The sequence below is a fragment of the Periplaneta americana genome, chromosome 8 (assembly GCF_040183065.1).
Source record: "Periplaneta americana isolate PAMFEO1 chromosome 8, P.americana_PAMFEO1_priV1, whole genome shotgun sequence".
Lineage (NCBI taxonomy): Eukaryota > Metazoa > Arthropoda > Insecta > Blattodea > Blattidae > Periplaneta > Periplaneta americana.
In genome coordinates, this window is record NC_091124.1 from 106093859 (window position 1) to 106118147 (window position 24289).

Consider the following 24289-nt stretch of genomic DNA (forward strand, 5'->3'; position numbering starts at 1 on the left):
TACCATTTTCGTTAACATCTGTTGGTATGAAATCTCCTGATTCGCTAAAAATTTATACATCCAATTGCTCTTCTAATAGTTGTAACAGTCCTATTCTAAATGAATCTCCTCAAGTTAAGTATCTCGGAATAATAAATCAACATTTGCGTTGGGATAAACATGTTATTTTTCTGTGCATTAGATTAAGAAAAATTATTCACTATTTTGTCATCCTACGAAATTACTTGACTGTCTATACTTTATGACTGATTTACTTCACATTAGTATATGCTATATTATAATATGGCATTATAAGATGGGATAGTGCATATAATACCTCCCTCATGCCAATAACTCTGCTACAGAAAAGAATAATAAAAATATGTCTTAATAAACTCTAGATTATCCTTCAGAACTGTTGTATTCAGAATTTAAAGTATTTGACTTCCATCAAATTTATAACAGTGTATTATTGAATTTCGTACATAAAAACCGAAATATATTTAATTTATATTCACATAAATATACAACCAAAAGATCAGACAACATTATACGTCTTGACAGAACATAAATGTACCACGACTGTAGCATACAATCACAGCAGCAACTTTGGTGCAAGGCTATATAAAAAGATAATAGCTAAATTACCAAACTTACAATCTGCTAATGCTTATTTTAAAAAATCAATTTAAAAATTGCTGTTTAGAGAGAAAATTTAAAGTTCAATTATTGTGATATCTGTTTTTTCTCTTCTTTTTTTACTCTGTTATTTAATAAAATGTCTTAACATTATGTGGAATGCCCCCTGAGCACGAGTATGTAACTTACTTTTTCTAGAGGTGCTAGAGTGTTTTTATATAAAAAAGCAACATGTATCTTTGTTCTGGCAATAAAGTATTATTATTATTATTATTATTATTATTATTATTATTATTATTATTATTACTACTACTACTCAACTAATGCATTTTCAACATAGATTCAGAGTCCAGTTTCCTGTTAAAATCCTTCTGTTTGTATTCAGTGGAAGAGAAGTTGGAAATTAAAACTTTAGGATGATCCACTCCAGTTGTACGAGGCGCGTCCATAAAGTAACTTTTCCCGCTCGTCCCACAGCTAGCAAACCTTATGTTGCGCGAAGCGACTGCAGGTACGTGATAGAGTAATGTCCTGGCATGGCGCATGCGCTAGCGGAACTTCCCGAGTGTTCTCAGTAGCTTCATTGCATTAGTTGAAGATGACCGTTCCTATTCCAGCTTCCGCCGAGTGTGAAGTGCAGTCAGTGATAAAGTTTTTGAATGCACAGGGCATAGCGCTGATTGAAATTGATCGTCGGCTGTGCTAGGTCTATGGGCCTAACGTCATGAGCAAGCAGATGTTGCGTTGCTCCACAAGGTCGTCTGTGATGGTTGGCCTCCCACTGCACTCCTTGTCATTCATATTTTGGCATCCTGCTGAAAATTGTATACAGCAGCAACGCACCATCTGCTTGCCCATAGACCTGGCACAGCTGACGATCAATTTCAATTGGCGCTATGCCCTGTGCATTCAAAAACTTTATCACTGACCGCACTTTATACTCGGCGGGAGCTGGAATAGGAACGTCCATCTTCAACCAATACAATGAAGCTACTGAGAGCACTCGGGAAGTTCCGCTAGCACATGCACCATGTCAGGATGTTACTCTATCACGTACACACAGTCGTTTCGCGCAACATATGGTTTGCTAGCTGCGTGACGAGTGGGAAAGTTACTTTATGGATGCGCCTCGTAACAAACTGCATCTATAAAAAAAATATCGTGGGAGAAGAGAGACTTTCGGAATTAACAATGCTTTCTGTGGAAAAAGACAACCTTGAACATTTCCAATTTCAACAAGCAAGTTCATTGATAAGTTCATTCATAGCAAAGAAAACGTAGAATGGACTTCTTTTTCAAGTATAACTAAGTGTCTTCGAGGAAGAAGTTTAATATAATAAATTATTGTATGTAAGAGTATTGTTTGGTATTTTAATTCTTTATGACTTTAATAATAACTGATCCCGTAAATAGCTAGCAAACCTTATGTTGCGCGAAGCAACTGAAGTAACGTAATTATGAATAAAGCATATTCGTAATTACGTTACTTATTCCTTTCTGTCGAGTTTAAGTCGATGTTACATGGTGTGAAGGCTATTTTCATAATGTAAAATTTATTGATATAAATTATGTCACGAACCACTACTGCTGTTGGATTTAAAGCTAATGGAGACAGATGATTTACTGTAAAAAAATATTGAGAGTGATGGGACAAGTGTTCATTATTACGAACCTGGTTCTAAATGAGAAAGATGGGAGAGGAGGAAATCAAAGCCCTAGCCTACTGTTTTTACTGAAAAGAGCACTATCGTGACTGCTGCATTGTACAGTGAAACACTAATCAAAGCTGAAGTCGGTAACTTTCCAATGCGTTTAGTCCATTAATAGAAGTCTTGCATATGGATCAAGATATGCTGTTAATAAAGCATATGGTGCACATATGACTTCAAGCACCGGCAGAAGTTTTTTCAGTCAGTTTCTCAACTGAAACTACAACATGGAAACTTCCTATTAAGTTTGGGTATAAGTATGATTCGTAATAAATTAGGACTTTTATTTTATGATATTTCCTTTAATTATTTTATTAATTAAAATTTCTAATCAGTTCATGACCTATAAAAATTAATATAAAAATTATTACCTACTTTATTTCGTTTCTGTTTAAAGATGTATTCTATATTATTAAATTACTTTTAGTAAGTACAGCACAGAAGTCTAAAAGCTATATTCAACAGTGTGACAGAATTTCATTGAGAACGAAGTAATTCCAGTTTAAATATAAAAAAACATGTCAATCCAGAGTGAATATTCGGGCAGCTATATCATCAATAAGCCAGTTGATCCCTTCGAGAAGATTCTGTCCCGTAACAGCACTGCACCATATAATTTGCCAGTGGTGAGTCCTAATTGACTGAAGCTCCAGTATCTACAACACAATTAAACAACAATGTAAAGAGTTCAATGCTGATAAAATTACATGTCAGTTCTTATTGTTCAGAATTTTCCGAACATTTTAACACATATGGGGTTTGTTGCTGTTGTCCCACCACCAGTAGCATAACCAGCGGGTGGGCCCAGGCCCAGGCCCAGGTCCACCCAAAAAATATGCGAATTTTTGCGTCTTTTTATGGAAAATACTCAACATTAAAATTAAACCATGGATCCAGAGCAATAGTTACAGTCGATAGCATTAAGGTAAGAAGTCAAAAATGCGTTCATTTCTTCAAGAGCAAATTTAACTGTGTTGGGTTGGACCTAAAAAATTGTCTAGCAGCGATAAAAAAGAAGGAAGCTGTGGAGGCTACTGAATTGTTACATCAACTACAAAAACTTGACACCTTATTTTATTTGGTATGTTTAGACGATATTCTTGCTCTTGTAAATTCATTATTGGAAGCACCTCAGTCTCCAAAAATGGATATTAGTAAATGTTCGTTCTTCATTAAGGCAATGATATAAACTTTTCAAAGCTCTGAAACGAAGAAAAATTCGACAATCATGTCAAGTACAAGGCTTTGTAATCTAGCAATTCTATCCATTGAGAGGAAGAAAAGTCGAGATTTGTTGAAGGATCCATCATCAGTGATCGACAGATTCGTTGCTAGGAAATCTCAACAGCTCCAGTTTACCTTATGAAGTGTTAGTATAGGTATGCCTTGCATGATTGGTCATCATAATTTTGCATGTTATTAAATAAGACTTCCGAGAATGAGTTTCAAGAGAGCTGATGGCAGCGGCATTGTCAGGAAATGGGTCAGGTACTTTCTAAATATCTGGCCCACCCAAAATAGTCTGGCTACACCACTGCCCATCACGTGCACACATAGCATGTGGTACATATTTGAAACATCACACACAACTTGGTTAGCTGTCAAAGTGATGTTTACAAAACAATTTATAACTGCGTGAAAGCTTGAATATTATATCAACTACCACTATGTGAGAGTTCAGTTTTATTTCAGCTTTGAACACTCTAATTTTGCAGATTGTCTTCATGACGTTCTTGGTTTCCTCGGAATACTCAAATATTTCAATATTTTGTCAATAATTCACTACCACAAGTCCACACCTGTGGAGTAACAATTAGCATGTCTGGCTGCAAAACCAGGTGGCCCGGGTTCGATTCCTGGTTGAGGCAAGTTACCTGGTTGAGGTTTTTTCCGGGGTTTTCCCTCAACCCAATATGAACAAATGCTGAGTAACTTTCGGTGCTGGACCCCGGACTCATTTCACTGGCATTATCGCCTTCATCTCATTCAGATGCTAAATAACCTAAGATGTTAATAAAGTGTCTTAAAATAACCTAAAATAAAAAAATTCACTACCATAATCTCAAGAATACAAAAAGCAGGAATTTACCACAAAGGCCAGGAATATGAGGCAATGTCTGATGTACGAATGCTCAATAGTTTGTAGATTATGTGCTTCACACGGCTATGAATTATCAATTTGACATGAAATATGCTTCCACTCACAATTCTGCACACCACATACACTTACATCTCTAATTTCTTCTGCTAATAACGATCCAGGTAAGTCTTGTTTATTAGAAAAAACTAGTAATGTTGCTCCAGCTAGCCTCTGAAAAAAAAAAAAAAAAAAAGCGTAAAATTTAAATTTAACCCAACATACAAATTCATTCTGCAATTTATTGAATATCAAGGCGGCATACTTCTTCTTCAAGAAGGGCATGTAGTTCTTTACGACAATCATCCAGTCTCCTTTTATCAGCACTATCCACTACCCAAATTAATCCATCTGTGCTTTCAAAGTAATTCCTCCAATATGAACGAAGAGATTTTTGACCACCAACATCCCAGACATTTAATTTATACCTAGAAATAAACATTAAATTAATTACTAGAACTTCTTTCACTTAAAGTCTGCCAGGATTGACAAAGTTTACCAGATATTCATGAATGGTATATAGATTATAAATAAGAAAAACGTAATTGGGATGGAGAAAGGGGGAAAGAAAGAAATCTATGTTATAAATACATAGATATAGTAACATGTAACAGTCCAGAGGCATTTTCCAGAAAAAAGAAAAAAAAAACACGCATTATGTACAAAACTTATGAAATGTTATTGTTGGCTACCAGTGTTCTCCAGTGCTGCACCTGAAAAAAAAAATGATTAGTACAAATGAAGGATCTTTATTATATTATTCCTTTGTTTCGTTTTGTTATATTACAATATATTGCAATACAATTAATGCTGTCATGATTGCAATGTAAAAGCCATTTTTGGTGCATGAATAAACTGAATCTGTTGTTTTTCCCTTCTTTGACATTGATACTATGTTATTGTCGTACATAAGCTTATGCATGAAGGGAATAAATTAAAATGTCGCCACAAGGAAAGAAATTGCAGTGTAAGTTAACCTTATACTTACTTATGGCGTTTAAGGAACCCGGAGGTTCACTGCCACCCTCACATAAGCCCTGTGCAAGATTAATCCAGTCTCTATCATCATATCCCATCTCCCTCAAATAAATTTTAATATTATCCTCCCATCTACATCTCGGCCTCCCCAAAGGTCTTTTCCCTCCGGCCTCCCTACTAACACTCTAAATGCATTTCTGGATTCGCTCATACATAAGTTAATCTTATAGTAGGCCTATTTTGAAATGTAAATACACAAAGAGAATCCTACTGATGGTTACTCAGGATAAGACGAGCGAAAGGAATGTGACTTTTATGACTGTGGGTGCTCATTATGATAAACATCACTCATGAGTATCCCACCAGCCAGGTTATTACACATATTACTCATACCAGTACCTAAAACATTAGTGATAATGTTTGTATGAAATTTAAAGGATACCGGTACCAGTACTAATTATTTTAATAAAGATTAACCATTTCTTAATCTAGTACGAATTGTAATTAATAACTTAAGTTTACCATGTCTGACCAGGTAACAAGTGGGCCCAGGTTCAAATCCTGGTTAAAACAAGTTACTGTACTTGGTTGAGGTTCTTTCGAGGGTTTTCCCTCAACCCATTAAGAGCAAATGCTGGATAACTTCGGTGCTGGACCCTGGACGCATTTCGCTCGCATTATCACCTTCATTTCACTAATATGCTAGATAACCATCGCAGTTGATAAAGTATCGTAAAATAAACCAATTAAAAAACATACTTCCCCCTGCTGTTTCATCCTGTGCTCTTTTTTTTGTGAGTCACGAACAATGCAGTCTATTGAGTTCTAATGTTATTGACCAAAGATTATTAATTAAATGAAAACTGAACCTTTATAATTTATATGCAATAAGCCAGTTGCTCCCATCGAGAAGATTCTCAACATCAACTGCATTGCCAGCAATTAAATCCAGACTGCCAGCAAAGAAAGGATTATGCAGCCAAGAAGAAAATGATATTAAGTCACTGCTGTGCATTAGAAAATAACAAAATATAGGTATTCATCATGGTCAACCACTGAACGAAATATAATAAGGCAAACCCAAAACTTTCCTACCTGTATAGTTACTCAAAATCTGAGCATCTGTTAAACTTTCCTACCTGTATAGTTACTCAAAATCTGAGCATCTGTTAATCTAAGAATAATTGAGTATGTCAAAGATAATCAAAGGGATGGAAGTTTTCTACACATGAAATGTCTATTCTATCCAAATCACAAATTTATGAAAACAATATTTCTAATTGAAGTTGTAATTCCATTCTAAATTACCATTAATTTTGTTGTTTATTAATTCCTGTTCTAAGAATTAAAGTAAAAATTATTTCGGAATATAAAGTACCAGTATGCATATTGTGACAGAAGAAGATATTAGATGATAGACGACATTAAGATATATGGATCATATGCGGAGACAAAGAGAAAGGCAGAAAATAGGAAAGACTGGAGAATGCTGGGTTTGCAGTGAAAGACCTGTCCTTGGACAGAACACTGAATGAATGAATGAATGCGTTCACGTGTTAATTAACTAGGTTACCTTGTTGACTTGTTTCGGTCAGTGGGTCATCATCAGAACTGGGTGGTCTTCAGGCCTTCTGATTGCATTTCCTCTGGGGGTGTGGAAATGCAATCACAAGGCATGAAGACCACCCAGTTCTGATGATGGCCCACCAGCCGAAACTACATCTTCTGATTCCGTTTCCTGTAGGGATGTGGAAACACAATCAGAAGGTGGGAAGACCACCCAGTTCTGATGATGGCCCACCGGCCGAAACTACACCTTCTGATTGCATTTCCTGTGGGGGTGTGGAAACGCAACCAGAAGGCGCGAAGATCACCTAGTTCTGATGATGGCCCACCGGCCGAAACTAGTCAACAAGGTAACCTAGTTAATTAACACGTGAAAGCAATACACACAATAATGGCCATGGAAAAGGTATGAAACGAAATCTTGGAGGGTTTTTCTATTGATTGAGCTTTATCTAAATATATACGGTTTTGAAATTATAAGCTACGGTATTACTTCTGTATACTTTTAGTGTGGACAAGATGTATAATATATTTTAACAAAATATAAAATATATACTCAATATGTTATTCATGAAATGGAACACAGAAATTACTATAAAGTATAAATTTAATGTTATACTTCTAGTATCAGAAAATAATATAATTGAAATTATAAATCATTGCTTGAAAAGCAATGCACAGAAATCATGATGATAATTGTGCCCATGGAAATCACAACTCACAATCAGGCTTTTTCCTCTTCAATCTGTTGCACTTCAGATGTTCTAACACTTGTAACACGTCCAAGCTTATCAGTCACAGAAATGCACTCAACAATGCTGCTTTGACCTGTAGGTTAAGTATATGAAACTAAATCTTGGCCTTCAGTCTATCTGTCACTGAGATAAAACAACACACACACGTCCATTACACCATTATATGCTGCAGAAACCCATTAAGCAGGAAGCTCATCAAAAAATAAAATACATGCCTATTCCACACATAATTTTTTACTTCATTCTGTTAAATTTGTGGACCTTTCTTATTGACTCACCATATGATTCTATTGTGTTTAAACCTTACATAGTGAACTTTCTGAGTTCTTGGTATAGGTGAATGTGTTCCACCTTTTGTCCAGAAACTTTTTTGCAGCTTCTCTATCAGCTTGAAACACTTCCTGGATATTAATGTACTGGCTTTTCTTGCTCACAACTTGGACAAATTCTTTAGAATTTTGTATTGTATTTCTAGATTTTGCAGCCAACCATGCTATCCCCTTTTACATGCCCTCCAATAGCATCTACACCCCTTTCCAGTGGTACGATTCAAAGAAGTGCCATTCTACAGGAAATCCAAATATTTTGGACAAGTACGTCATATGGCTTAAGGTAAACTTCTGTTGAAATGGCTTGCAGCCCCATCAGAAAACATTTTGACTTGTTTTAGGTTGGGAAGAACTTGAATAAGTTCTGAAAAAAAAAATTTGTTCTTATGCAAATGTCAACAGCATACTTATCATGTACCAGACAATCAGAAACAAGAGCACAAAGGACTGTTTTTGAATCTCACTATCAACTCCCTTTTAAACCAAGCAACAACTGTAAAAATTGAGATCCGACGATTGTTCCAATGGGCAGCTTGTATCTCGTCTTGTTCCCTGCAGGTATAGTTTTCAGAAAAGTCAATTTGTATATTGGCTTCATTATTATCAACATTTTCTCGAGAACATTTAAATGTTCGTGACTGCTGCCTTTTCACATACCGGTACACATGGTTTAAGAAATGGGGAAGATGACCACAAAACTGTTCTATGCAATCAATAACAGAACCTTCTTTCACCTCAATTTGGGATCTTCTGTCACTTATTGTCCACTGATTCCACTCACATGATGAATTAGCCTGTTCGTCTGTTATGTCTATTTCACTTATCAGTGGGCACTCCTCACAGTCTAATTGCATACATTCACTTCTATCCTGATCACACATCATTTGACCTATAAACTTGCAAAACTCAATCTTAACAGTTACATGCTTCTTGTGCAAGGCTTTGAGAAGAAATGTAATGTTTTCGTGTATTATGCAGGTACATACATTGTGGGGAATGTTGCTCTGTAGACGCACATAAGGAGGACGTAATTCTGCAAATTTAGAAAAATTCACACACATATTATCACTGTTCTATAGAAATAGTTATTTGCTTCTTTCACTGACACCAATAAATATCTAATGCGGACTTCTTGGATTTCATCATTAATACGAACCCTTTTGAAATCTTCTCTCACAAGAGCTTGGTATGATATCGTATCATCCTTATATACATGGAGAATTGCTATGTGAATGTTGTCCGGAAGTTGGTTTTTCGTCTTATGTTCCTCTGTTTTCTTGATTATTAAGCTTTCCTTACATGCTAAATTAGCAATGAGTTCTTTTCGTTTGGTTGGAGAGTTGGGCAGTGCTTCTTCAACTCGTTTTCTGCATTTTCCATACTGCTCTCTGCTTTTAAATCCTTTTTTAGGTGTCGCAATGTCAGCAATATCATCACCTTCCTCAGTTCTTCTCAATTTGTCCCTCAACTTCTGAGCTTGTTTATGCTCTCTATTCCTTGCTTTAAGTTGTTCTCTTCCACTTTTAGTTTTTCTGAGTGCAGCTCTTTTCTTCCTAATTCTGACTTTCTCTTTTTCTTTCCATTCTTCATATCGGTCCTGCTCCTTTATACGTTGCCTAAATTCACGTTGTCTTTGTGCTGATAATTTTGCCGTAACAGAAATCTTGTTTAATACACTGATATAGACTTAGCCTTAACAGCAACTACACACTTATTTCTGACCAAGCAGGAGAGTCAGAGGAAAATGCGCCGTTACGTACTGACAGTTTTGTCATGGAATTTGTACGCAGAAAAAATTTCAGAGAAAAATGGTTAAATTTTTTTTGTTTGTACTATTATGTAGATTTTGAATCTGAAAGTAATTTTTATTCCATTGCTTATCATGGTGTTTACGAAAGTATTTACATGTTGAGCATTACGTATTGACCACACTTGCAGTGAATAATTACATGTCATTATAGATGATTTAACTTGTATGTAAAAATTACACTGCATCATCCTTCATGTTGAAGAAGTACCAAAGTGTGACATGGGAAGAATTAATTGTATAAAATGAAATATTTACCCAGTGAAATCTCACTTTCAAAAGTGCCAGTTGCGCTACAATTTCAATACAATATTTAATTCCGAAATTTTTTATTTATGATATGTACAGTAGTAACAAAAAAAATCCGGACCGACAGAATCAAAGTCCCCGAAATGAGCCACTGTGCATGCCACGCCCGCATTCACAAGATAGCGAGTAATCTATTGAAATTGTTGTATTTTTCGACTGCTGACATAGCTCATTTCGAAAGCCATTAGAAAATAAGCTGGTAAAATTCATGTTCTGGGAATATTAAGTTAATTAAGTAGTAAAATATCACTACAATGGAAAAGTATTGGGAATAAATTTGAATAAGGAACAAAAAAAGTTTCCTTCCCAGGCAGGATTCGAACCACGAAAGTCCACCAGTCTATCGTGCTGTCACTGTGCTACGGAATCACTTGAGAACCAACGTTCCTTGAGAGTCTGTCACACAACAAGTGATTTAAAAGGAGACTACATCCGAGTAGCTTTAATTTAGAACTAATTTCACGTAATTTGCATTACTTGTGAAAACAAACGTTTCTGTTACATCTCTTAATTCAAGTATAACTGGATTGAGAAACTCGCTACTAAATCACGTTATATGTTGCACCTTATCACAAATTTGTAGTCGCTACAGAATGCTATGAACAGATTCTCCTCAAAATGGCCACTGCTAGAGAAACACGTATCAGACTTACAGCTCTGCTAGATGACGGATATTCCATATCTCAAGCTGCAGATAGGCTGGGAATGGCAAAAACTACTGCGAAGAGGTGGGCTCCCTAGAAACTGGGGGAGTTAAAGACGCTGTGGATCTGGGCGTCCGAGAGTTTCAACGGGAAGAGAGGACAGGGCATTGCTCCGAATTCGTGAGCGTAATCCTTTTATGTCTGCAAGTCAATTACGAACTGCCTCTCGATTCCCTGGAGGCCGTAAGATGGTTGGAAATCGCCTTAAGGCTGCGGGTATTAGGAACTATAGGGCTGCTCATAAACAAACTCTTACAGAGGAGCAAGCCATAGACCACCTGACATATGCTAACAGTCTAGATGGGGTTGATTGGAGAAGAGTCATCTTCACCGATGAATCCCAGATCTCGACTAGTTATGCAGGACCTGTTCGTATCTATTGCGAGGCTGGCCTACCGCACAGTCGTGCTTATGTGGTTCCAAACCCAAAGCAAGGACACATTAGCGTCAAGTTCTGGGGGTAGATGTCTCGAGACAGAGCAGGAATGCTACAGCGGATAGATGGGACTCTGTGCACAGATCAGTATATTCATATTTTGCAGTACGTGTTTTACCCTTCCGTCTGTGAATGTTGTCCAGATGGACCATTATTGTTCCTCCAGGATAATTACGCAGTACACAAATCGATGGGCGTTCGGAGATGTTTGTTGGAGAGGCCAGAGATCGGAGAGATTGCTCTGCCTCCCCTTTCACCTGATATGAACGTTATCGAAAATGCGTGGGCCACACTAAAAGGAAGGATGCACAAACGGATTGCAGACAGACCACCTCGGAATCGTATCATTTACCATCCATATCATTTACCCAATCATTTTCATAAATTTCACAGTTTGAAATACCCCTGAAAATTTCACTTCCCAGCTCACATTGGACACCTAATTCATTGCAATTTGTACATGTGTTTAAATTGGCATCATCACTGGGTTGTTCTTGGATATCACTGGTCCCTGCTTCTTTGTACACTGTCTCACAAAGTTCGTTGCATGAACTTGTAAATGACTAGTCTATTGCTCGTTATATCATCTTCTTCCTTACATATACACCAATCTTTCTCTGACTTTGATGATGTTCGTTAATTTCACCCAGTTTCAATTTTAAAGAAGGGATTGCACTTCTCTAACCGGTCTACTTGTTTTGATATGGAGAAGTTAATTGCTAAGCCAGGATTTAATTCCAAAATCTTCTGGAGTGAAGTGTTCAGAACAAACAATGGAATTCCAGGTGGGTTCGAAATTACGCCGATTTATTCAATTCACCCACACTTTGAATCTAATCGGTGATCTTTGGCGATTAGGAAATACATGAATACTTACTCCAAGATCTGTGTTTGTAGTATTTGAACACCCAAAAACACATCAATGAGGCATTTCCGATATAATAGCACACAAACTTATCTATAAAATAATATGACACTAGTTGCTTCACCGTACGAAACGCTACTGAGTGAAGCTCTAAGGAAGAATCGCAGTGAACTACCTGGAGTTGTGACGTCACGACTACAGCTGGTGTATCATTATACACACAGTTTTGAGAGACCGGAGCATCATAGAAACTTGCGGTTTTCACTGTTATATTTCTCTAAACAAAACCTTTATTTTTACATTGACAGGGCCTTTAAGCCTGTTACTGCAGAAAGACTATCGGAATCATAAGCGGACCATTTGTGGAGATTTTAAAGTTATTGCTTTATTATTAGATCAACAAAGCAGTTTTACGAAACATCCATATTTCCTATGTGAGTGGGATGTGGGGCTAGGTCTACGCACTGGGAGAGGAAACAGTGGAAAAATATTGTTCAAGAACCATTGATAGACCCACCCAAAGTTTTGTTACCACCACATTAAACTAGGCCTTATGAAGCAGATTACTAAAGCTTTGGACAAAAACAGCGCTTATTTTAGGTATCTTTGTGATAAATTTCCTTCACTTACTCATGAAAAACTGAAAGCAGGAATTTTTGTAGGTCCCCAAATACGCAAGTTAATGTTAGACAGTGAATTTGTAAATGTGATGAACGATATGGAGAAAAACACTTGGAATGATTTCAAAATGGTAGTTCAAAATTTCCTAGGGAATTATAAAGAAATTGTAGAAAATATGTGGGAGAGTTTCAGAATCCTGGGCTACAATATGAATGTAAAGGTTCATTTCTTGCATGCCCACTTGGGTTATTTTCCTGAAAATCTAGGTGCTTTCAGTGAAGAACATGGCGAAAGGTTTCACCGGGACATAAAACAAATGGAAACTAGATACCAAGAGAAGTGGAATGTAAGTATGATGGCTGATTACTGCTGAATGCTTAAGAGAGACTGTTCTTCAGTACCGGTACCACTTCCATAAAGTCAGGAAAACAGAAATTTCAAGCAGAGTGAGCTATCAATATGGTCAGGGCAAGTTACATAAGATAAATTTATACTACTAGCTTATTATTCAGTTATTAGTTCCAATTTTATCATCAACTCTCATTTATGCATACTTAACAAACATAAACAAGATATATTTATCTGTAAATAAAACTTTCTCGTATTTCCGTTTTTTGTGATTTGTGAAAAATTCTGACATGTTGGAGCAATATGGAGGTCAGTTCCGAGTTCAGAAGGAAAAACCTGATAAGAATCACCTATCAGATCTAAGTCAGCAGAAAAAAAGTTTCAAAATGCAGAACTGTGAAATCATTTATTTTTCTGTCCAATTTTTAAATAAAATGTGAAAGAAAAAAACTGCTGAAGCTTAGAGGGGATAAAAAGGGATAAATGTGCTCAGTCATTTCATGTCAAATCAACACCTAATGGAACCATGTGCCAAGTATATTACATGTGTAATAACCTATTTACTACACTTAATCCACTATCAACTTAGTGTTTCAATGACATCATACTTTAATTTGTATAGCCGCACACAATCATCATTTTGTTATAAAAAAAAAACATTTTCACAGACGTAAATTTGCAGGAAATTCTTCCACAAAGCTATTAAATCTTTTCTATGACCTCTCTTCTAGAATTTAGATGAGGCCTATGTTTTTCATTTTGGAGTTTACAGAGCACTGCATTGTTCGAAAGTTTAGCATACCTAAGAAGTAATTTCGTAAGAGTACCAATAGGTTATCTGTAGTTGTCATAAAGAATCACATCTTTTCCGTCGAAGTGGTTGATTTGATGCACACAGCTTATCTTTTCCAGGTACTTCACGAATCCATACTTCTCTTCTATTTTCATCTTTGGGGAATGAAAACATTATATGCATGCATGATTTTAATGTACTAACATAGTTATACTTGCATTGGGGAACACAGCATCGTCTTGGCATCTAAAATCTTAATAAGTAAACTTTAATTATACAAATATGTACATCTAAAATGAAATGTCAAAATTTTTAGGTTTGGTCAGTTGAATAAATATAAAAAACGATTACGGTATAGTAATTCTTACCCTTTTATTTTTCCCATAGTAGACTACAATGAAAAAAAAAGCAGCTGTTAAAAACAATATTCTCCCTTAAAAAACTAAATGTTAAAGTTTCAATCATTCTCCCGCACTAGACTTTATTATTATTAATAATAATAATAATAATAATAATAATAATAATAATAAATAATACTTTATTTATTCTGGCAGAGTTAAGGCCATGAGCATAGGTGCCAGCAGAATTAATTCCAAGGGGGTGCAGACAGCACACAAAAAAGTACACTATATTCAAGATCAGTAATTTAAGGTTAGAGCATTTGAATTTGCCACACTAAATATTAGCCCATTATAGCACGGCTACCCTGATCTTCATCACACCCTTTCTGTATATTTTTTTCAATGTATTCGTAGCGGAAATCTGAATTTTTTTGTTGGCAACAATGTTGCGTGTCGTTACCATCACTTAGTACTCAGACACGTTACGTGCAATGTACATAGTTACCTACTAATAAAAGACTGTTTTCTCTGTTTAATGTAAACAATAGTTGTTCGCTTTTGTACTGCAGATACACAAGTAGTGTGTGAATATTTATGCACATACAGTATGCTGTTTTAGTGTTGAGGAATTAATGAAATTGACATTGATGAGTGACATAAGACTTTTTTTGTGTAAAAAACAAAAGACTGATAATACATCTACAATACGCATTCAAATTCCAACTCCAAGTACCAGTAGGGTTGGGGATTATCAACAAGAAACCTCAACGAACTGTTTCAACTCTACAACTACAAATATTACAATTAAACAACCTGCTCTCCATTTGGATTGGAGTGTTTATCGATTCAATCAACAATTGGAAAAATTGGACATTGGGTTATATTTGAATTCGAATTCTTCTGCTGATGATGAAATTCGTCTATTGAATTCGAATTCTTCTGCTAATGATGAAAATCGTCTAAAATTATTTATAAAGTCTTGGGCTACAAGTCAAACATACAATTTTAAAAATAAGTGGATGTGGCAAAACGGGCATTTCGATCTGAATGGCTGACAACATATCCATGGTCATTGCTATTGCTAAAAGGGCCTCTTTGTTGAGTGCGTGTGTTGTTTCGACTCTGGCTCCCCTTGCCTTAAATATCATAAGTTTCACGAAACTGCACAAGCTCATGCAGCAAGTCAGTGGCATTGTGGGGAGTTTGCGCCTTCCAGAAGTTTTCAGAATGTTATGGACAGAAAACAAGTCAATGTTCACGGAGCTTTGCATTCTGCATATCACAAGAAAGTTAAAGAGAACAGGGTGAAAAGGAATGAGGGCTCTGTTTTTACTGATCTGTTGCATTTTAGAATGGAATCCAGAGACAGTTTTGAAGGAACATTTGAAATCAGGAGCAAAAAACTGTTTGTACATATCACAACAGATCCAAAATGAATTAATTGAAACTTGTGCTGATGTAATCTTCATCTTACGATGTTGGATGACGTATATACCTAAAGTTTCTTCCCACCCATAAGCAGTGCTGACTAGATCAGAAGCTATGGACAGTACTCTATAACAGAGTCGCCAGTATGAAAGGATAATTCCAAGCCTTTGGCGTGAGACGAACTCGATAGCTCAGTGGTAGAGTGCCTGACCGGAGTACAGGAAGTCGCAGGTTCGAATCCCGCTCGAGGTTGTGAAATTTTTCTTTCATACCATGGCATGATTGTGACTATAATAGTATTTAAATTCATTGTGCTGATGTACTAAAAAAATTAATTGAAGAGGTAAAATATTCATCTTTTTTCTCAGTACTGGCTGATGAGACCACTGACATCACTGGTACAGAGCAATTGTCCATCGGTGTTCACTATTTGCACTGTGAATATTGTGACGCCCACGTGAGATTCGAACTCACGACCAGCCAGCGTCCCGCAAGAGAGCAGATCGCGCGGGCTCCACGGAGCACTGAGGGGAAAGGGCCTACGCGGCGAGGGAGTTTGCGCGCGCATCTTCTGCTTGCCTAGAGAGGCCGAGAAGTCCGTCGAAGTGGAAAAATCGCGAATTCGAACTTTCCAGGCTACGTCGCTGTGGTTATAAAAGAAGGTCCTAAAACAGAACCATGATGAGTCATATGAAAACTGATCAATAAGAGAAACACTTTGTAAGTGACCGCAAAGATAAGATTCCATCCAGGGATATTGCTCTCAGAGAAGCATAATACACATAACTTGCTGAAAAGGATATCTATGGCAACTGAATTAAATGCCTTGCTGAAATCAAGTAATGTTAATGTTGTCAACTGTCAATTGTTCCATTGCTTCAGGTACATCTTCAGTAATTTTGAGAAGGACTGTAGTTGTGCTGTGCCCAGACCTGAAGCCTGACTGGAAGGGATTTAAGAGATTATAAGAATTAAGATAATCTGTTATTTGCTTGTGACAATATATTCCAAAACCTTTGAGAGGGCAAAAGGAATGCTAATTGGTCGAAATTCGATAAGAGCAGAAGAAGAATCGGGAGGGCTTTTTTTTTTTTTTTTTAATTTTAGGATATGTGGCAATTATGAGTGAAGAATTGAATATATACGCCAGTATAGGAAGTATAATGTTGATTATTTTATTCAAAAGAATGATGCCATCTATACCTTGTGATTCTGTTTTAATCCGTCTTAATGGTCTCCAGATTTCAGTGGATGTACAAACTTAGCCAGGAAACAATCGCACTAATCAAACAGAGAGCAATGTTAAGTCACTGCAGGGACGACTCAGAAAGAAACAAAATAGAATACAAAGAACTAGACAAAGAGACAAATCCGGAAAGACCTTCGAGAACTCAGATCCCACATAACACACAACACAATTGAAAACTTCAAGTCTACCAGGAAAGCTAAGAAACAATTATACCAGGAGAAGCAGTGGATACTAGGGGTAAGAGGGAACTCAGGACAACGTATATCTCCGAGAGGTGACATTGCAGCAGCCACTACGGAATTTTACAAGAGTCTATACTCAACTACAATACGAAACCTACCACCAACCTGCAACCGAAGTACCTGCACGTACACAAATAATGACCCAGTTCTTCCCAATCTAGCAAGTGAAATATGCTGTGCCATAAAAGAATTGAAGAACGAGAAAATGCCAGAGGAAGACAGGATACGAAATGAGTATATTAAATGGAGTTTAGATGCAATAGTTAATCCGATTTTAACTACATTCAATAGAATTCTGGAAACAGAAGAAATCCCAAGACAATGGAAAAAGAACACAATAATACTGCTGCACAAAAAGGGAACTAAAGACAACCAAAATAACTACATACCTATCAGTCTAGTATCTAATCTATATGAACTGTTCTCCAAAATACTAACTAAGCGACTAACAAAGATCTTAGACAAGAATCAACTGCCCAAACAAGTGGGTTTCAGCACAGGATATAGTACAGACTGTGTATCAGATACTTGAGAAGGCAACCAAGTTCAACCTGAGACTGTACATAGCATTCATTGAATACAACAAAGCTTTTGACTTGGTTGAACATACAAATGTCTTCAAAGCTTTCACTAAACGAGAGATTTAAAACAAATGCAGTACTGGCAAAAAAAACCGGACCGACCCTTGTAGCTGATTTCAGAGCCTTGTTCACTCCAGAGCATCGGTGCATATTCCTTGAACCCAAAACCACCTGTGCAGTTGAACAGCCACACAGTTGGTTACTGTTTTCATCTTCATTGAATGGCTCAGGTGCTTGGGGCGCGCTGCTATTGTGCAAAACGGTCACAGGTTCAATTCCCCTGGCAAGCAATTTTTCTTTAAAGTATACGACAGTAATATTCATTGTCACAGCTCATGGACCTATTTTCATTTTAGTAAAACAAAATGTGGATTATTATTTGGCCTAAAAAAATAAAGATTTATTTTGAGTCTTTACTAAATTTATGTAACATATACTGTTAATACATTACAAAAAAAATTGTCGTAATTGTATTCCCCATAACTGAACAATTTTGGATTGCTCAAGCATCTTCAGCTCTGGGAAGTGAAATGGACTCTAAACTTATTGTTTTTATTCAAAGCGTTTAATGTCAGTGATAACACTTAATTTTTTTTGTGTTCTCAAAAAAGCATTCTGTATTTCTTTTCACTCAGTACTTTATTTAAGGTTATTTAACTGCTTGGTCTTATTGCGACCTATCTATAAAATACAATAGATTAAAACCAAATGACTAAATATACGGAGACATTAAATCATAACTGATTAGTAATGTTATTATTCCTTAAGGACTGAAGAATCTGTTTTGATTTGTTGAAGTCATTAAGTGCAGAATGAAGGTTATTGACATTTACTTCTTGTCTCCATCTAGTATGTAGAGGGCAAGACCAGTAGAATGCAGTCGACAGCAATTGGAGAATGGCAATTATGCATGTCGAGGGAGCTCTTTAGTAAGCAAGGAGAAGTGAGTGAGCATAGTGAGTCAATTTTGAGACGAGTGACAGTACTGAATGTTGTATTACAAATGATCAAATATAATATGGTAAGTAATAAGTATGACCATATTTAACATGATCATTAACATGATTTTCAATTTAAGTAATTTCTTTACAATTGCGCTACCACATTAAGATACAATTTTAAGTACGAGGCGCATCCAGAAAGTAAGTTTCCCTATTTTTTAAAAAAAAAGAACACACACTTTCAGGAAAACATTTATTGGCAACAGGTACAGCAATGTTTCAGCTATTTTTCAACATAGCCACCACCAGAATTGAGACACTTGTCGTATCATGGGATCAACTTTTGTATCCCTCTGTCGTAGAACTCTGCTGCCTGTGAATGGAACCAGCATGTGACAGACGTCTTCAGCTCTTCATCGTTGCCAAAATGCTCACCGGAGGACAGGAATTTCTTGAGGTGCAAGATCAGGAGCACGATCAGGACTGTAGGGTGGATGATGAAATAACTCCCAGCCAAATTCCGTCAAAACAGCTGCTGTGCACCGAGCCTTATGTGGACGAGCATTGTCATGGAGGAGCACAACACCTGCAGTAAGCATTCCACACCTCTTGTTTTGAATGGTACGTTGCAATTTTCGCAGTGTTCCACAGTAACGGTCAGCGTTCACTGTATCACCTCTTGGAAGGAAGTCAATGAGCAGAATGTCCTTCCTGTCCCAGAACACCGTGCACATCACTTTCCGTACTGACAGCGTTTGTTTGAATTTCGTCCTGACCGGAGATCCACTATGCCGCCAATGCATAGACTGCTGCTTGGTTTTCGGGGTGAAGTGCGAAATCCAAGTCTCATCGCCCGTGACGATCCTGTCGAGGAACTCGTCGCCGTCATCGTGATACCGTTGCAGAAATGTCACTGCTGCTCCTAAACGTTGCATTTTGTGTTCGGGTGTCAGGTTTTTCGGCACCCACCTGACACACACTTTTTTGAACAGCAGGTGCTTAGTGACAATCTCATGCAACAAGGATCGCGATATCTGCGGAAAATGGCTCCTCAGCTCCGTAAACGTGAAGCGACGGTTCTCCATGATGCACTGCCGCACCAGCTCAACACGATCATCATTGATGAGGGACGGTCACCCACTGCGCTCTTCATCATGGACACTTTGACGACCTTCGGAAAACTGCCTACACCAGCGACGCACCATCTGCTTACTCATGATATTCGGCCCATAGACCTGACAGAGCTGCCGATGAATTTCAACTGGCGCAATGCTTTGTGCATTAAAGAACTTTATCACCAACCGAACCTCGCAGGCGGCGGGAGAAGGAATAAGAGCTTCCATTTCGGACCATTGCTGCCACGCTACTGGCACCAGGAGGGACCTGTCCGGCTGGCATATGATTGATACGTCATAGATCTGTTACGCATGTGCAATTGACACGGCTAATTACGTTTACTTTCAAGGGGAAAAAATCGGGAAACTTACTTTCTAGATGCGCCTCGTACTTGGCTTCTAGTCGAGTGACACATATCGTATACAAAAGAAAAGTTGAGTAGCGACACCAATTTCACAGCAAAAATAAGGGTGGAAGATTGTTGTGAAAGTGGTGGCTGACAAAGAGATTGGGGGGATCACATGTAAACTTTTTGGTAGGTACAGGGCCTAATTAGTCAAATCCACTCCTCACCTCCACACTGGGGCCCCCTGGAATCTTTTTAAGATGCGAAAGAGAGAGTGGTGTGCGGAAAGCAACAGGAAGCTACTGCATTCATCTTTCCCAAGAAAAACTGCAAACATTGCATAATGAGTCTTTCCACAGTAAAAGATTCTGGATGCAAACATCTCCCCATTCGAATGTCCGGGAGAGGGATGCTGGAGAAGGACACATTATGAAGCAACCCAACATAGAGAAGAAAAGAAGATTGAAAATTGGATCGTGGAATATAAGGACTCTTCTGCAAGCTGGTAAGTTGGAAAACTTGAAGGAAGAAATCAGAAGAAACAAAGTGGATGTGATGGGAATATCAGAAATGAGGTGGGGAGAATAATGGTGAGTTGGTGAGTGATGAATTTAGGTTGTTTTATTCAAATGGCGAGTGCAAATGAAGTCATGGTGTTAGTGTATTATTGGGACCACGTGTGAAAGATGAAGTGATATCAGTGCATTATGTAGATGACCAAATCATAATGATGAGACTACTGGGGAAGGAAAAAAGACTAGTGCTAATGCAAATTTACATGCCACATAGTGGATTAGCAGACGAGAAAGTGGAAGAAAGTTATGACAAGATGGAAGAGATTGTTGAGAAGGAGAAGAAAGGAGCATGCGTACTTCTAATAGGCCACTAGAATGCAGTAGTAAGAGAAGGACAAGATAGAAGAACAGCTGGAAAATATGGAATGAGAAAAAGAAATGACAGAGGAGAAGCTCAGGTGAATTACTGTAAAAGAAATGCAATGATTGTTAGAAATACCGTACATTATTTCAACAACATGAACAAAGAAACACATGGACATGCCCAAGGGACGAAAACAGATATCATACTATATACTGATACAGGAAAGATTCCGAAATTGCTTAAAAAATGCTATTAATTCAGATAATGTCTTGCTGATAGGTGAAGTAGACATTCGTCTGAAGAAGATAGATGATGAAGAAATTGAACATGGAGAAATTGAAGAACGAAGAGGACAGAAGAAAATCTGAAGCAAATTTTTTTCAAATTTCCAAGACAAAACCAATACATTAGAATCCATACCAGTACCTGAGAATAATAATGAGTACTGGACTCATCTAAAAAGCTGTATACAGATAACAGCAGAAGAAAAAATAGGATACAGAAAAGGTGTGAGAATTAAGGAACCTTGGGTCACAGGGAAAATGTTAAAGAAGACGGAGGAAAGGAGAAGCTGAAAAATCTTCAACACAGAAGGTAGAAGAATCTACAGGAAACTAAACAACGAACTAAAAAGAGAAAGTGATAAGGTGAAGGAAGATGAAGGATGAAAGAGAAATGTAAAGAAACAGAGGATCCAGAAAGAAGAGGAAGATCTGATTCAATGCACCACGAAGTAAAATGTTTAGACTTCACAAATTGTCGGCCTACAGGTGAAACACACTAAGTCAGTTTTTTAGTAATTTCAGGTTTTGGATGTTCCTTATGTAAAATTTCGTGATCTTTCGTCTGGTGAAGTCCTTTATGCCGTAGCTATAATTCTTTATGACATAATCAATAGTTTCAATTTCCACTAAGTGCGAAATGAACGAAAATAAACACGTGCAACACACTAAGACCGTTAGTGGATTTCACCTGTCAATTTCAGTCTTGTTTTATGCAATTGAAATAAAACCTTACATTTAATACATGACTTAATGTTTTTCACGTAACTATTATTGGTTACCCTGAAAAAGTTTGGGTTACGAAAATGGAAATTTGCACCAAATATCTTATTATTTATGCCCATTTTCATTTGTGATTATACTAAAAACATGCGTGTGCATATTATTTTACTGTTTATTGGATAATAACTCGATTTGCAGTGGTTTAAAGAGGCAAGAAGATGATGTTGCTTGAAGTTGGATTTATTATTATTATTATTATTATTTTATTGTTCGTATGAGTAAGTGAGAACTCCATCAAAAGAGTATTTAGGTGACGAAGAGGTGGTGGTAGAAGCAGAAGGTGAGCAACATGTCTCTGGTGATGGTTCAGGAAGACAAAATACAAAATATTACAGGAGGTAAACCACATTCACCAAAAGTTCCTAAAATTGTTGACTGCACAAAATGAATTTACGGCTGCTTTGGTAAAATTTCAGAACAACGAAATGAAAATTGCAAACAATTCTGTGAGAAAAATTGTGACAGACAAAATGATTTCAATTTAAATAACGTAGTCATTGATATACCTAAAGAGCGTAGACTCCGCAATGATAGAGCAAATAAACGTGCAAATTCCAAGCAATATTATTTCCGAATGAATGGAGAGAATATCAGAATGTACCAACAATTAATTTGCAAGACTGTGCACTTCAAACATACGTACCAGTAATTTACTATCAAACTTTTGGGGAGAGGTAACAATGGGAACTTTAGTAACAGTGATAGACAAGGAAAAAAATACCCCCCAAAAATAAAACTAGCGAACAAAACATTGACGCTGTTGTACAGTTTTCTTGTTGTCTCAAGTCACAACACCAGAAAATCGACCCAACGTAAATGTTTGCATTTAAATCTGAATATTTAAGAAATACAGTTTCCTTACAAAGAAGAGTGCTCAAGTAAAAATGTTGCACCAGTTAGCTTACAAAGAAGAGTGCTTGAGTAAAAATGTTGCACCAGTTAGCTTACAAAGAAGAGTGCTAGAGTAAAACAGTTGCATCAGTTAGCCTCATCACTTATCGATTAATATTTTGCAGTTATTTCAATTTGTATTTCTTCAAGCCTAAAAAAAAGACCAGTGCATAGCACGTACGGTTTATGAAAAGCCTAGAAATTGCAAGATGATTTTTACCCTCATATAGCTGGGAAAGACAATTCTGTGATTGATAAAGAAAGAGCCACTAAGGATACATAATTTAAATCTCCTACTCTTGACTTGCAGTCAAGAAATATGTCACTAGATAAACAATGGAATATGCTGTAATTGAAAACATAATTATATTTTTATTTTGACTTGCAATGTGTGAAAAAAATTTTAATCATGAATCAATGGTATTATTTTGCATTTTTCTGTATCAATAATAGTATAAAATATGTTATTTGGTTTCCAAAAGAAATAATTTAAATTAAATGTAATTTGCTTAAATCTTTTCTATTTCCAATGGGTCTGGAAAGAGAAGCTTTTTTCACTTTCTCAATGAATTACCGATTCTATAATAGTTTTCGAATCAAAACAATTTCAATTATGTCAATGTATTAGACAATTCTGTTATTTCTGAACATATCGTAAACTGTATATTGGGATAAAATATCAGTAACTATGGGAAAAGTAACACTAAAACATCCAAGGTTTTCCCCAACCATAAGGTGAATGCCAGGTAATCTACTGTGAATCCTAGGCCTCGTCTCTCCAAATACCATCTTGCTATCACCAATCTCGACGCTAAATAACTTCGTGGTTGATACAGCGTCGTTAAATAACCAACTAACCAACCAACACTAAAACATTAGGTATTTCCATTTTCATTAAGCAGGAGAGTCAACAGCAACTGTTGAAATTAGATGTCCACTGCATAAATTAGATGTCCACTGCATAAAATAGTCTGGTGAAACACACTAAGTGGCCATTGTCAGAAGAAAGACATTAAGTCATCAACACCTCTCATTAATTTAATATATATAACATAAAATAATTAACAATTAGTAATTTCTTTCTGCAAATTATAACTAATATAGATGTATGGTGATACCTGCAAAGAAAATTTGTTGAAATGTTCGTAAATATAGCAGCAAATAGGCTACAGTTTACATATCAACGAATTATTCAATAGCCTTTATCTCAAAACTAGTGTGTTTCACCTGTAGGCC

At 36.7% G+C, this 24289-nt stretch overlaps 1 protein-coding gene across 2 annotated transcripts in view; it reads right to left on the reverse strand.

The window, feature by feature from the left end:
• Nucleotides 1-465: 465 nt before the first annotated feature.
• The window catches only part of Arl2 (ADP ribosylation factor-like 2), a 47206-nt gene continuing 23382 nt past the window's right edge, over nucleotides 466-24289 (reverse strand). Inside the window, exons 2-5 of one of the 2 annotated variants that reach the window (XM_069833325.1) lie at nucleotides 14344-14366; nucleotides 4730-4892; nucleotides 4558-4638; nucleotides 466-2983 (exon numbers count right to left, since the gene is read on the reverse strand). In XM_069833325.1, the coding sequence (XP_069689426.1) occupies nucleotides 2849-2983; nucleotides 4558-4638; nucleotides 4730-4892; nucleotides 14344-14360 (396 nt within the window). In that variant the 5' untranslated portion in view covers nucleotides 14361-14366 and the 3' untranslated portion in view covers nucleotides 466-2848. The remainder of the gene's footprint in view (nucleotides 2984-4557; nucleotides 4639-4729; nucleotides 4893-14343; nucleotides 14367-24289) is intronic. The other variant, XM_069833324.1, reaches the window with a different exon arrangement.